This window comes from Pithys albifrons, chromosome 13 (assembly GCF_047495875.1).
Source record: "Pithys albifrons albifrons isolate INPA30051 chromosome 13, PitAlb_v1, whole genome shotgun sequence".
Lineage (NCBI taxonomy): Eukaryota > Metazoa > Chordata > Aves > Passeriformes > Thamnophilidae > Pithys > Pithys albifrons.
The window spans coordinates 18,528,542-18,544,004 of NC_092470.1; the positions used below are offsets into that span (position 1 = coordinate 18,528,542).

Consider the following 15,463-nt stretch of genomic DNA (forward strand, 5'->3'; position numbering starts at 1 on the left):
AGGAAAAGTCTATTTACAATTTCTCAAAAAGCTTTTTCTTCAAGACCTTTCGTACTGGTATGACCTGATTCATACCCATATCCTTACTGGCAGAGGTTCACTAAGGAGTGGCTCGTTATTAATTAATTAGTAATGCCATCTGCCCTAATTGAAGACTAGCTCCCTGATTGTGAACACAGCAGGCATTAAGGTAATAAATATTTATCACACATGAATGCCATTGCAGGGCTAAATTGGGAGGAATTGAACACACAGGCTGAAATCTTCAGAACTCTTAAATCTTTTGAAATTTTTGTTTCATGACTTGGTACCCAGGAAATTTAGTCAGAATTGGAAAACTCAGTACTTTGACAATCTGGGCTTTAATAATAGTAAGATGACAACTGGATAAAGAGAGGAAGTCAGGAGCAATGTTGAAAGAACAAAGTGAAATGAAGGAACACTAACACTGCTGCTGATCCAAGGTGCCACAGGCTTTGGATACGCCTTAGGAAAAGAGCTCCAGGAAAAGACATTCCCTGGGGACTGCCTTCTAACCAACTTCTCTCACACACTCAGCTATTGAGGGACAGGAACACCACAATTATGCTCTTCTCTCTTTCAAGTTCCCAACTCTTGGCTGTATTCCACTGAAATCCTGAACACGCAGCTGTCAATCAGCCTCCTGGACAGGAAGCACCAACCCTCTCACACCCAGGGGCACAGATGTCCGTGTGACTTGGTTAGTCTTGATGCAAAACCTGCTCTGTTTTGTCTTCCAATTGTCCTTGGTGAGGAGGATTTCCCCTCCATTTACCATCAGCTTCTCCATACCTGTCAAATCCCCCTTTCCAGTCACCAGAAACACCAGAGCAATTCAAATACAAATTGCAGAGCTATGGAAGGTACTTGCACTAAGTTTGTTCCAATATGTTTGAAAAGGTAAATTCGGCAAGAAGAGTAACTTGGGTGCTCACAAAGCAACAAGTGTACCTAAGGACTGATTTCTGTAATTCACCTTTCCACTCCAGATACAGCACCCCAAATTCCTCCAAATAACACTCCTGTCTTCAGAGTAACAAACACAATCTTCTGGCTGCAACACTGAGAGATTTAACAATTAATCCAATCAATTCAGAGCTTCTTAATTCATTTCCAAGAGTCCCAGTAACACGGAATTAAAAAACATGCCTTGTTGATCCTTGGAGCTGGAAGCACTGGTTTAACAACTGCATCAAAACAAACCTCAACAATTTGTAACAGTTGCAGGGAAACAATGCTGCAAACATTGGATTACGTTACTGGGAGCCTCCTGGAGCATCAATCTTTATCCACCCACAGAGGACACAAAATAAAGGCATTTGCTCGGTGAAACTGAAAGGCAATTCCTCTGATGCTTCACACCCAGCAACTCCCACCTCTCATCAGCTCCTAATTGACAAACACAGGAAACAGGGGCATGATGCAGGTCAGTAATTTCAGCTGAGGTGAAGAAACACTCCTTTGGAGGGACCAATGCTCTGTTGAAGGTGACCAAGTACTGGGCTTTCTCTCGAGGTATGATAGATAATTTAAAAATAAAATGGGTCTAGTTTTACATTTGCTGCCCAATGGATTTTTGCCTGACTCTCACAGCAGCTGGAGTGGTGTCAGCATGAAGAGAACACCATTTCATACACAAGTTTCTGAAGAGTATAAATAGAATCATAGAATTGATTGGGTTGGAAAAGATCTCCGAGATCATCAAGTCCAACCCTGGGTCCAACTCCAGTCCCTTTACCAGATCATGGCACTCAGTGCCACGGCCAAGCTCAGGTTAAAAACCTCCAGGGATGGTGAATCCACCCCCTCTCTGGACAGCCCATTCCAATGCCTGAGCACTCTCTCTGCAAAGAATTTTTTTCTGCTCTCCAACTTCAGTTTCCCCTGGCAGAGCTTGAGCCCATCGTGCCCCCTTGTCCTATTGCTGAGTGCCTGGGGCTATCAAGGAAGCCAAGCACTGGAGGGAAGTTTCCAGAAGGCACTCATTTCTGTTTCAGAGATGTTTCTGAGCCAAGCCCATGTCCATGCCTGATGCTGAGCTGGTGACAGTAAAACACTGCCATGCACTGCTGGCTCCTAAAGAGGCTGCAGAGGGACCAGGTGGCCTGAAAGAATTCAACAAAATACATCAAGAATTTACAAACTCATTTGGAAAACTATGAAGGAAAATACACAAGGAGCAACACAGTAATGACCACAATATTTTCACTCCTACTGACACTGAAAGGCTGTGGTAAGTCCCTGATAGTGACTTCAGACACCAGCCCAGACTGACTTCAGAAGGACAAACAAGGCTTATCCTTGCAGTGATAAACCAGGGAACAACCAAAGCTCCTTATTCCCAGTTTACAAGGGTATTTTAAGTATAGCAATTCCCAACGTTGGTTTTTAGTCTTGTACTACAGGATTAAAACTTGTATTACAAGTCTTAAAAGTAGAGTGGAAAGCAGCCATAAAAATATTGGAGAAAGTCCAGTTTGAAGAACCACAACCTGGATGCAGCTGTAACTGCAATCAAGCTCTAGAAGCATTCAAGATAAAAGTACTTTTTTTAAAAAGCACATCCTGTAACTTGTGGTGCTCAGGGCTTACCTCCTTAAAGCATTAATTTATTCTACTGATGTTGAAGGGGAGCTCCTCAAAACAACTGCATAAATGGGGACTGTGCACATTTCAGGGTAAATCCTCAGACAAAAAACTGTCTCCACACAGGTTACCTGATTTGTTGTGTCCTGCTTTGAGAGAATACAAGAAAAGTTGATAGATATCAATATCACAGAATCCCAGACTATTCTGTGTTGGAAGGACCCACAAGGATCATTGAGTTCAACTCTTAAGTCAATGGCCCACACAGGGGATTGAACCCATGACCTTGGCATTGTTACAGCCAAGTTTTAACCAACTGAGCTGATCCAAAGGTAAGGCACAATCTCCTGGTAATCAATTACCTAATTCCTGGTAATGGGTTCTTGCAGCTCTAGCAAATGAAGTAACAGCTCTGCCTAAAAATTTTAGGTTGTAAAAAAACCCCAACCAAACCCAACCACTCCACCTGATGTCCTCACCAATGGATTAAAACACAAATTCTTTTGCAAGGTGCTTTCTTTGTGCTTGGCTTTTTGGATACAGCCACAGAACTAATACCCACCTTGATGGTTCACACCCATTTTGTGTACAATTAAAAAAGTTTGACTCATATTAATTTAACTCCTACAGTTCATAAATGGTAAAATAAGGTATCTGGTTGCCAGATACAAACTACATTTACCCACTTCCACAACTAAAACATCCAGAGAAGAAAAACAATGGCTTTCTGAGAAGGGAAACACGTGGGAATCATCACTACTAATAACCAACTGGGCACACAAACAGCCTGTAAGTATTAAATACAGTTGGATTGCAATTGGATTTGCTGTATTTAAAAAAATCAAATTATGGCCCCTACATTTCTTGCTCAATTCTACACACTATTCTGAGATGTCTAAACGTTTACTTTAAACAAGTTTAGATAGTTGTAGTAATCCCTGACAAAGAAAAAGATCAGGATTTATCCAAAATTACCTCACCATTCTACCCTTCCCACCCAGCTTGTCCTATCAGTGTCTGAGAAATAGTTGCAATTTAGATAATTCCAACTGGGAAAGTATTGACCAAGAAATGCTGAACAATACTTTGTTCAGTGAAAACAATGGAATTACTCAGCTTAAATAAACTAGTCAGCAAAGGCCAGCTTAGAAAACAGTGAGGATAGTGGAAATCATTTCACTGCAATGTAAGTACCTGCCTACTTTTAAAATTGTGATCTTGAGAAACACTTGCTCAACCACCTTGCCAAAGGCACTTCCCATGTTTGAACTGAAAAGTTCCCAAATGTCTGGAGTTGCATCTTTGAACACACCTAGAGGGATTTTAGTCCTGACAGAAATGAGCAACTCAGCATCCAGAGCACAAGTGAGTTCAGAGTGAAGAGAAGCCAGGCATGTTTCTGCCCTGGGCAACTCCAAGGTTAGCTCTTAACCAAGGTATGAATGTGAAGGATTCCATTCCTTGACATTCCCACCCACTCCTCTGCACAAGAGACACCTCAAGAAGAAACCAAAGGACAGTGAACACACAGGATATTCCCATCTCCTTTGTGCCAGTGAGGAGGATCCCTCCTTCCATCCACCTGCCAAGGGATTACCCCTGTCATCCTCGAGAGCACTGTCATTTCCAGCTACATTAGCCCATAAGCTGCTTCACCCAGTTTTCTCCTCCTGCCAGAAGTCCTGATTCACCAGTTCAGAGCTCGGGACTAATCTAGAAGATGCTCACAGAGATTTGGGTGTCAGAGTCACCTGCCACAGACTGTCTTACCTCAGTATTATTTTAACACTAGATTACTACTTAAAGGGAAGAGATTATACTTGGTTCTCAATCAGAACAGAACACCTACCTTCAAGAGAAGATCCTAGAAGGAAAACTGCTCCTCACAGTCCTGCTGAGGTCTGAGATTTTTCCAGAATTCCTGTTGTCAGCACTTTCCCACTGCCCAACCCTTGCAGGATCACTACAAGCTGCACTTTAAATGTACCAACACGAGGTGCCTTCCTGTTAAGTGCACACGCTGTGCTGCATCCTCTTCTCAACTCACTCCCCCCAGGCAAACTGTCAGACATTTACTTTTCAGGTTATTCAAATTACATCTAATAAAAAAAGATATAGTTTAGTATCTTCAATATCCACCCCATTGCACTGAAGTCACTTAATTTTAATTATCTTTCTGATTTAACAAATTTATTAGGTATACATTCTATACTTACATGAAATGCACAATGGATGTGAGAAATTCTGTTGGAATTTCACTTTTGTATTACCTAAGACTAATTTAAGATATAATCCTCCTCTAAAGCATTCCATAAATAGATGATTTATGTATTAGTTTCACATCTACCTTTTCTTTTAATTAAAATAATATGCACATCTGAAGGTGCACTTAGAGCCAAGCACTGATGCTCAACACACAGTATAAGCACCAACACTGTCCTCAACTACAATATTTTATTAACTCAACCTCTAAGCAGTCAAGACCCTGGATTAGCTCACGTGGTTAGAGAATGGTGCTAAGAACAGCAAGGCTGTGGGTCTGATGCCTGTCCAGGCCACTCATGGAAGAGTTGGACTTGATGATCCTCATGGATCCTTTCCAACTGAGAATATTCCCTGAGTCTGTGAAGTGTTGCATTAACTCCACCCTGTAGCCCATAAACCACTACCAGTCTGGCAATGAATTCATGAATAGCACAACATTAGGTATAATTGACAATACTTAAAGTATCATGTATTTTTATATGCTTTCACATAAGCCATTTATTATTGAATTTTGAATACCTAACAATTAATCTTTATATACTGTACACTGATATACATCCCATGAATATGCCCAGGACTGAGATCATGGATCATAAAACACTGGATGCAATTGCAGATTTTTAAGGTGTCAACCAAAAACATGGTATCCTGCCTGAGGTTAAATACACTGACTTGTGCAAGAGGCACAAGCTTTAGAAGTCATTAATCTCATGGAAATGTTCCCTGATGCACTAGTTAAAAAAACCCCAACACCAGAACACTCTGCATTATTGTGGATTCATGTTTTTGCTCATCTTCTCAACGTGGCTCAGCAGTTTCAACAACGCACTTGGATTATATGGGAAAAGATTTCTTCTCTGCAACCTAGAAATAGCTTTTTGCAGCTCTTCCAAACACTTGGTTGATTTATAAAGCATTATTCTCAGGGGAACGATGTTATCCAAAGGTGTTACACAAGTCCAGCAGGATGAGGTGTGAGATCCCTCCTGTTTCAGTGGCAACACTTCAGAGGTGCAACCATTCTGGTTATCATCCATGTCGCTGCAACCAGTTTCCCTTCCTGTCTCACCCCCACTGTTTGAAGGCACCTGCTTTGTGTTTGCCAAGCACTCTCCTCCATCTGATTCCACCTCCGAGTCTTCTGAGCTGGCATAATTAACGAGGCTTTGAAGGGAGCCCAGCAGAGCTGTGTTATCAGTGCCCACCAGCGGGTCAGACTCGTTCAGCTCCGCAGCTTCGTCACCGCCTCGCTCAGCTGCAAACAGGGAGCAGCTGGGACAGGGAGCCAGAGACACTGCACTCTGCACTCCTGGGTCACAGTGGGTGCTTTGCAAACCCTCCTCAGTCACACAGCTTTGCTTCCCTTGATGGGCTGGCTTGGCAGGACACAGGGAGTGAGAAGGGCCTTGCTTGGTACCAAAATGGTTACAGACATCTACAAACTGATGCCACTCTCTGCCAAGAAGCTTTAAGTACCTCACCAAGTACTCCAGAAAGCAAGTTTCTGATGAAATCAAAAAATCTAGAAGTACTGTGGAATCAAAAGCAATCTTTTCCAGAAAAAATAAGAAAATACAGTGTGGGTTATATCCACCTGCATGTGTAAGGAAGTTCCAGGAGTCCTCCTCTCTCCGGCCTGAGTTATCAGCAGCATCTTGTCGTAACCTGGAAAGCAAGTCAGGAAATACTCAATTCAATGGAAGTCTACAAGGGTTTTTTAATAAACAGCTGTGTCCAGGAGATGGTATTCTTGCTTTTTTTAAAGTTTGTTAATAAGTAAAAACTTTAGCAGTTTCTATATCTGAATGAGAAGAAATGAAGGCACGTGGGGCTTGGAGATCAGACAGGTCATGAAGACAAAGCACTTAAACAGGGCTTGGAGGGCACTCCTCCTTAGGAAACCTTCTGGAATAAACCAAGTTATTTACAACACATCAACTATGTTTTAATATAAAATAAAAAATATTTTTGTTAACCTGAACACTTCCAGGATGTTAAGCACAGAGGAAGAGTGCCCTGCTTTTAGTTAACTGTCTAAGAAGGGTTGTGTGTCTCTGTTACTTCCAAATCTTCACATTTGAAGCTCAAGAGGCTTGTATAAATTAGGATAATATCTTGTATGGTCATTTAAACAACAATGAAGCAGGGAATGTCCAGGACAACCCCATGAAAAGCACATCTCAGCTGTTAGCAGGAAGTTTTTATCAATAGTTAGAATTCCCATGGGCCCAATCCTTGAAGCTTTGTCAGAAGTACCTGAATTCCTGAAGTTTAACAGCCCATCCTTGTCTAACTCTGTGCTGTAAGAAACCAGTCTTGCTTTTTATCTGTCTAACCACTATTTTAGGCATGAAGTCAATTACCCTCAATTACAGGATATGATAAAGTATTTAGTAAGAAACTGTTTCACAACTCCCCTGTTTCAATCCAAAAAAAGACTTAAACAATTATCAGCTCTGACATCACACATTATTACATTGTCCTGGGGTTTGGGAGTTTTAAATTATTAAAAACAATTTTTTATTTCTACAAAATTAACCCATGGGAATGCTATTTATATTACAACAGCCTCAGCAAACTACGATTCTTCACAGTTTAGTCAACAAAAAAGTGCACTAACCTATCAAATTTTAAGTAAATGAGTAATAAAGCTTTAGCAGCTTCCCACATGTCATCATCCTGCTCTATGAAAACCAAGGAGAGCCATTCACAGTGATGCACAGCTGGGGGGGACTGTGGGGAAGGCTGGAGGTGACTCCTCCAGAATTCCAACAGCTGGGACATGGAACTCTCGAAGTCTCCTGAAAAAAAAGAAGTAACAGTGAATTTGGCTTTATGTTTATCATTGCCAAACAACATACACTTTTTATTTTCTAGATTAACAGTGCCTAACAGATCATGAATGCATTTATCTTTCCTTAGCTCAACTCATTTGACACAGCATGAAATTTTCTAGATTAGTTCTTGCCATTGTAGTGCAGTAACTTACTCATAAAAATAACAATGGAACCATCACACAGAGACTCCCTTAAGTTCAAAAACTGACATCTTCGGTACTAATCATGTTCTACACCCTGGTACTGACAGCAGGTTTTGATGGAACACAGCACATTCAAAGTTTAGAAAACAGGAAAATTTCCTGCAACACTGAAATCCATTTTACTTACCCCATCCCCACGTGATTTTCCTTAATATTTGACTTTAAGATTTGCTTTTCTTCCTAGCAAATAACAGGAACATCAAATTATCTTTGTTACTATTCAGACTGGAACTCTTCCCTATAAATCAAAGCTATCTGGAAAAGACTCTCAAAATTGAAATGAATTAAAGTTAAGCCACTTTAATTCATTTTAATAAAAAAGGAGATCAACCAGCTTCCCGGAAGGGAAGTCTCCATATTAAAGCATTTTGGTGCTTGTTTTAACCACTTCATTTAATGTCACTAAAATAAAAGCACCATTCCCTTTCTACTTGAAATTCCTCTTGACAGCTGGGATATTTGAGTCTAATTAAAGAACTGATTTTTGTGTCATAAATCTGGAAAAGAAAGGAGTTTTTTCTCTTTGAGAATGAATTTCACAGAGACATCTAAAATAGATATAACCTACATTTTTTCTTTTCACTTGTTCTTAGACAATCTCAGTCTCTCTGCATTTTTCAGAAGGTGGATCACAAGTAAAACATTCCTTACAAATACCTAAAAAACTTTAGGAATGCAACTGGCATCACAAATATAACATCTTCCACATCAGCAAAATGTGTCAGAAACTGTCTCACTGAAGTCTGTGGCTCTTGTGCACAGATCAATTAAAAATTGATTTTAAGCTTGCTACATAGTGTAGAACTGTAGAAAGTAAAACAACACATCTAGAACGTCTATGAAAATGCCTCAGTGTATTTAAAATTGCATCCTTGTTTAAAAATATAATTTTTTTTGCCACATAATAAATAAAAATAGGAGTGCAGCTTCTCACTTGCACCTGAGTAGAAACAGTGCTCCAGAACTGAAGGGAACTGACCCTGCCTTTCCATCTCTCCCATGGAGCCTGTAATCCAGGGACAGCATTCCCTGCCCCCCGGTGCTGCCCCCTGGCACTGCCCAGCACAGCAGCCAGGCCTGCCCTGCTCCCAGCCCAATCCCTCTGCCCAGGGAGGCAGGAATGAGAGGTGTGCCCACACCTGGTAATTGAAGGGACCAGACCCACAGGTCAGGGGGAAGAACACAACCACTCTACATCAAGAAGGATGTGGACCTGTTGGAGCAAGCCCAGAGGATGCCACAGAGTTGCTCCAAGGGCTGGAACTCCTCTGCTCTGGAGCCAGGCTGGGAGAGCTGGGGGGGTTCAGCTGGAAAGCTCAGAGTCCCTTCCAGTGCCTAAGGAGAGCTGGAGAGGGCTTTGGACAAGGGCTTGGAGGGATAGAACAAGTGGGAATGGTTTCCCACTGCCACAGGGCAGGGGTAGACAAGATATCAGGGAGAAACTCTTCCCTACAAGGGTGGTGAGACACCAACACAGGTTGCCCAGAGAAACTGTGGCTCCCCCATCCCTGGAAGTGTCTGAGGCCAGGCTGGACAGAGCTTGGAGCAGCCTGGGCTGGTGGGAGGTGTCTCCAAGGAACATGATGATCCTTAAGGTCCTTCCCAACCCAAGCCATTCTATGATCACATGGTAAGGCCCATAATTTCCCTGTGCCTTACTTTGGAGCTTCGTTATTTTTATTTACCTTTCTCTAACTGCTAGTTTTGCCTCATTAAATTACTTGTCTGGCAGTAATAAAATAAACACATAATGGTACCTGAAGTTCTACCTCCATGTTAGAAAACATGTTACCTGCAGTTCCTGTGAGTTTCCCACCCTGAACAGAGGAGATGCTTGTGCTATGAACTCTCTTCAGGTCCAGCTGCAGAAGAGCCTTGTGTTCCTAAGATGGCTCAACTGTTTCAAATATTAACACATGTTCTGAACAGGTAAAGCTTTTCAATCCCAAATGCAGCTGTTTCAAACCTCCCATATTGCAGGGATTGGATAAAATACAAAGAGACAACCAATTAGGCAGGACTCAGCCACAGCAAGTTCCCTGGATGGGTCTTTTCCATCCCTCCCACTGCCACTAATTCAGCTGAAATTATTTACAGGCTTTATGAGCTGTGATTACAAAATCTGAAAGCTTTAAAACTTGCTGCTTAACAAACAAAAAGGGCTCTTACCTTTGATTTCTGCTTCTGCTGGAGAGTTGTGAATCTTGAATTCCAGTGCCTTAAGCACAACGAGACTTAAGGCCCTAAGAACAGTTTGGTCAGAACCACCCTGAGTATCCTCTCCAGGAGCAGGTTCGCTGCTTCCAAAGTAGCTGCACTTTTCAGCAAGTGGGATCTGGTTTAGCCAAGTTAAACTCACAACCTGCAGGACAGCATCACTCAGGGCAAGCATATCCTCACAGAAAGGTGGGGTTTGCAAGGACACTGATCCACTTTTAGCATCTTCTCTAGGCTTGTGAAGGACACATTTTTTAAGGAGCAAAATTAATTTCTTTTTGATTACATAGGGAACTGATGAGCTAATGAGATTGAGCACATAAGAAACTTTCAAAAACAACACTCTCTGGCACCTGAGTGGTAAATCCAGTTCAGTCCTGGAAGCCAAAAGCACTTCAAGCAGATCTGTAAAACTGATCAGGTTGTTTGTAGCTTCAGAATAAGGTGAGGTATAGTGGTGACTGTCAAAATGATGGAACAGGATGGCATTATAAAATCCTTCAAGCACAGCATCAAGAGGAGCCAACACCTTCTTCAGAGCCCCTATGGCAACAAGAAGCACAATATTGAGCTGCAGTGTAACCCAGTGAGCTAAATCAGTACATAAGAAATAAAAGCGGCTTGTGACTCCCTCCAGAGTTTAAGTGCGTTTAAACCCCTTTATCCCCCGTTTCGAAGGAAGGGAATGGGAGTTCCAGAGCCAGCGTTCCCGCTGAATTCCAGGTGATGTTGCTCCCCCTGGCGGTACCGTCACAAAATCCCCTCCCCGTACCTGCTTTGGGCAGAGCCGCGTCTTTCAGGGTCTCCCTGGCGATGGCTGTGAGAGTGCACAGACAATCCGCGAGCGGGGCGGGCCCGGGGAATCCCAGCAGGGCGTTCACGCTGAAGCTGAGCCAGGGGACATTCAGGGCATTCTAGGGAACAGCATTCCAAAAACAACCACACGTGCTTTCAGTGGCTATGCAAAGTAAATTCAATCATAACACAATTATTTAAATTGTATATTTAAATGATTGTTTCTACCTGTGTTTTGTCTGTCACTCTCTCAGTCCAGTGCCTTTAAAGTACTTTAAAGTACTAGTTACAAACATGAAGTCACATATGCAAGCAACAGAAATGATCTGTATGTTCCAGAAACCTTCCCATGTCACGTGATCCACCCAAAATCAGATAATGCTGTAAACAGATCATATCTAACTCATAATTCCCAGACCCAGACAACTTGGCAAGAAATATTACAGACATAATTATGAGATAAATCTGTGTTCAGAGGTGCTACTATGGAGGCTACAACGTATATTCACTAAATAGACAGCAAATAAAAAACTCAACTAATTGGAATATTTAAATAAGAAACTACAACAAAGCATTATATTCAATTCCAAGAGGTTATTACCTATTGTTATCTACTGCATCACCTAAAACATATTAAAGAACTGTAAAAATATTGATAACAAAATACCTGTATTGTAGTCTTAAAGAGAGTATTTCTTCTCATCTACACACATTTTACCTTAAAAGTTTCATAACATTCCAGACTTTTATATATAAAGATACTCCACAGTTCTGCTATACATCTGATCTCCTTGCTCTCCATATTCCAGGCTCCTCCCAGCACAACTGACTTGGCTTCTTGGAAAATATAAACACTATAAAAACTTGCTGTAGAGTCAAATGAAGCCACCTGTAGGTACATTCTTTCCAGAGAGAGTGCTCAGGCATTGGAATGGGCTGCCCAGAGAGGGGGTGGATTCCCCATCCATGGAGGTTTTTCAGCTGAGCTTTGCCGTGGCACTGAGTGCCATGATCTGGTAAAGGGACTGGAGTTGGACCCAGGGTTGGACTTGATGATCTCAGAGGTCTTTTCCAACCCAATCCATTCTGTGATTCTATGGATGCGGCACTGAGTGAGAACGCACCACATCTTGACCCAACCCTACTGTGATCACCAGCCCAGTGCCCTGGGCTGGTGATCACAGTAGGGTTGGATCAAGGGTTGGACTTGATGATCTCGGAGGGCTTTTCCAATCCAATCCATTCTGTGATTCTATACATATTCACTAAATCAATTTTTTAGTTATGAAGAGATGCCAAACTCACCTCTTCCTTCAGCTGGAAATACACCAGAGATGCCAAACTTTGGGAAGCCATGTGAGACAACAGCCGATCACGAGGACTGAGCAGACAAATCTGGGGACACAGAGAGAGGAAAAGTATTTCAGCCACATTCCTTTTTATTTTTCCTTCTGTCCTAGTTTAACAGATGGGACCTGTTAACATTGTGTGGGGGTGATCAAAGCTGTGCATTCTACCCCCTCTATTAATTCCCCAAGGACAATGGGCCATTAGCAGCAGCTGCCCAGGGAGTCATTAACACCTTCACACCCAGCCTGGGGGGGTGGAGCTGCTAATGGGCCATCAGTGGTTCAACAATACCCCCTGGCTCCAGAGTTAATCACCCATTGTGTGAGTCCCCGCCCTGGGGAAGGGACTGGGTGCTCCCTGAGGGTACATAAGTGGTGGGCAAGAAGACCTCAGGAACTTCTTGTTGGATCCAGAGAAGCAGCAGGACCTCAACAGGAGCAGACCACCACTCTTGACCAGGCTACAGCCATCCCCTGCACCAACAGGTTTTTCACTTCCTTTTGCTTTCAACTTGGGGGAACCACGTGGGTTTCAGCACAAGGGCAAACAAATCCCTTTGGGTTTGTGCCCCAGGACACTGGGTCATACTGCTGGGTTTTGTGAGTTGAAAGCAATTTCCCTTTGTGTCACTGTATTTACTGTAACCATATTATTAAATTGTAGCTCTGACTTATAATCTCTCTCGTGGTGAGTTCATTTTCCCTGCTGGTTCACCTTTAAACCAGCACACCTTCTTTCACAAAAATCTTTTACAAGTTCACAAAAGCTTACCAGTTTGGAGTCAATCTTTGCCTCCTTCAGAAGAAGGACCAAGATCTCACAGTACTTCTGCTTCATCCTGGGCTCAATTTGCTGGGACTCTGCCTTAACAACCATCATCTTGATCAAGGTTAACTGGAGCAGCATCACCTCTCGCGGGCAGAACGAGGAGCTCATGTTGGCAAAGCTGTTGGATAAATCATCTGCTGCAGGGGCAGCACCTGCCAGACCAGTGTCCTGGTGGCTCCCAACACCACCAGCAGCAGGTGGGAGATGCATCTGGGGACAGGAGTCATCTCTTGGGGGCTGCTCAACACTCAGATCAAGTAAAGAGGAATAATGATGGCTTTCCTTGGCTAAGGGAATTCCTCCCAGAACATCCTTATACATCTGCTGCAGGAGGCAGATCTTCATCTTGAGAATATTCCAGAAAATGCTGTATGTGTCCACTGATTATTCAGTTTTATCCAACAAGAGAAACAGAAGCACCACTGGGCATTTCCCTTCTAAGTCACCTGGAAATAAAATATTTTGCTGTTACTGAGCTTAACAACCAACTAGAAAATAACAGAACAACTTAGATTGTTAGAGTTAATACTATCAGTAATAAACTTATTTGAAAATGCAAATTTAGCTGCACAAAAATGCCCCAGTGAGACATTAAAATGAAGAATTACCACGCTGGGAAGAAGTTCACAGTTCCAGTATTATACTACTGACACCAAAATTACTTTGCTGGAATTACCACAACCAAAGATGACTATTACTAGGAATTACTGCTAAAGATATGAGAACTTGGATCAACTGTTTGTCTACATTGCTAAAACTGGTACAATTCTTTTACGATAGATGCCTCCAAAACAGGCATAAAATTCCAACTGTAAATTTGCCTCTGAACTGCCAACATTCATTGCTCCATTAAGGCTGGAAATGAAAACAGGTCTCAAAAAAAAGAAAATCAAAGGACAAGTCTTGACTTGTCCTGCACTGAGGCTCAAGATGGGCTGATCTTAAGGGCCCTGTACTATGAAATTTAAAATTAGAAACTGCTTTAAAAGCAAAGTGTAAAACTTATTAAGTGCCAATAAAAATGCTTTACTATATTCAGGGAAGGTAAAAAAATAAATCTTTATGCCTGTGTCAATGGAACATATCTTTCAATCACAGCACTGGAACATTCATTAGAGCTTTAAGAGCAGAGCTGTTAAGAATTCAAACCTCTCCTTAAAGTGTGAGCACCCACCATTTTCTAACTAGTATGTAAATGGCCAGAGATATCCCATCTCCCCAGAAAATAAATTTGCTTAGAACATCAGGGTTTGTTTTTCACCTGTCTTACCAGTTGCCCTCATCTGTAATATTTATCTTTTTAGGGCAGTTTTAACATGTCCTCTAAGGAGAACTCTTAATCAAGAACAACAAACAAACTCATTAACTATGGTGGAATTAGGAGTGAGACTGAAGTCGCTGAAAGGAATTTTCTTTTTTGCTTGTTTCTTGGTTCCCATCTCTAGTCTGGCACAATCAACCAGGCAGAGACTCCTTGTAGGGTGATGGCCCTGATAAGGCCTGATGGGTTCAGGGAAATGCCTCAGCCCCCTGCAGAGAAATGCTCCAAGCAGAGGACAAAGGGCTTTCAAACTGATAAGATTAACAAAAGATGTAGTGTTAAGACATAGCAGGGCCTTTTGCGACATCTTCAAGGGCCCACCTCACCTCAGGGCATCACCATCACCCTCCCAATAGATTGACTTGGCCACACAAACCACATGGAAGAAAAAAAAGGTATAAAAAGTGTTTAGAGTTTAAACTCTGTGAGGGGAACTGCTGCAGCTTCTCTTGGAACAATGTAGGGGTGAGGAGACCATGTGCTTTCTGTTGTTTCTAACTTTCTTTACTTTCTACCTTTCTTACTTTGATTCTTACTTTATAAGCATTTCTTTTACTAAATGTGTTTTGCTACCTTAATACTAATAACAGTAACTTGCTTCACACTTTGCTACTTTATATTGGTTATTGCTTTTTGCTATTCTCACTTTTCTAAGACCAGCTCTGTTTTGCAACTTCAGTAACTGGCTTCACTTTCAGTGTGCAGTTTCTTTTTTCCACATGTGTGTTGATAAGAAGCAGCTCTGCCCTTCCCTTTTGCTTTGTGTTACAGAGAGTGGTGTGCAAGATATTTCATTGTCTTATGTTATTGAGAGAGTGTCTGGATAAGTGTTTTAGGTGGCTGTAGTTAGTAGTTCTTTGTTGCTGGTTTCTGTCTGTTGGGAAGATGGGATACGTTGCTGTGTTGTAACTTGAGTTTGGTGTGTTTGTCTCTGTAGAATGTGTTTGGTGCTGGTTTCTTTTGGGCTCTTTTATTACCAATTCAATACAATCTTGCAGCTGAACATTCTCACCAGCAAAGCAGAACCCACAATAACTGTC

The 15,463-nt window shown here is 42.0% G+C and overlaps 1 protein-coding gene across 6 annotated transcripts in view; it reads right to left on the reverse strand.

Moving 5' to 3' along the window:
* Positions 1-15,463, reverse strand: part of CERS3 (ceramide synthase 3) — a 51,680-nt gene that overhangs the window by 33,117 nt on the left and 3,100 nt on the right. The window contains exons 2-8 of one of the 6 annotated variants that reach the window (XR_011698932.1): positions 13,046-13,548; positions 12,230-12,319; positions 10,902-11,043; positions 10,082-10,672; positions 7,493-7,673; positions 6,467-6,537; positions 4,457-4,706 (exon numbers count right to left, since the gene is read on the reverse strand). Coding sequence is in view for 3 of the 6 variants with exons in the window: in XM_071568146.1 (XP_071424247.1) it covers positions 5,640-6,537; positions 7,493-7,673; positions 10,082-10,672; positions 10,902-11,043; positions 12,230-12,319; positions 13,046-13,447 (2,304 nt within the window). In the remaining 3 variants the exon portion in view is untranslated. The other 5 variants (XM_071568147.1, XM_071568146.1, XM_071568149.1 and 2 more) reach the window with 5 other exon arrangements.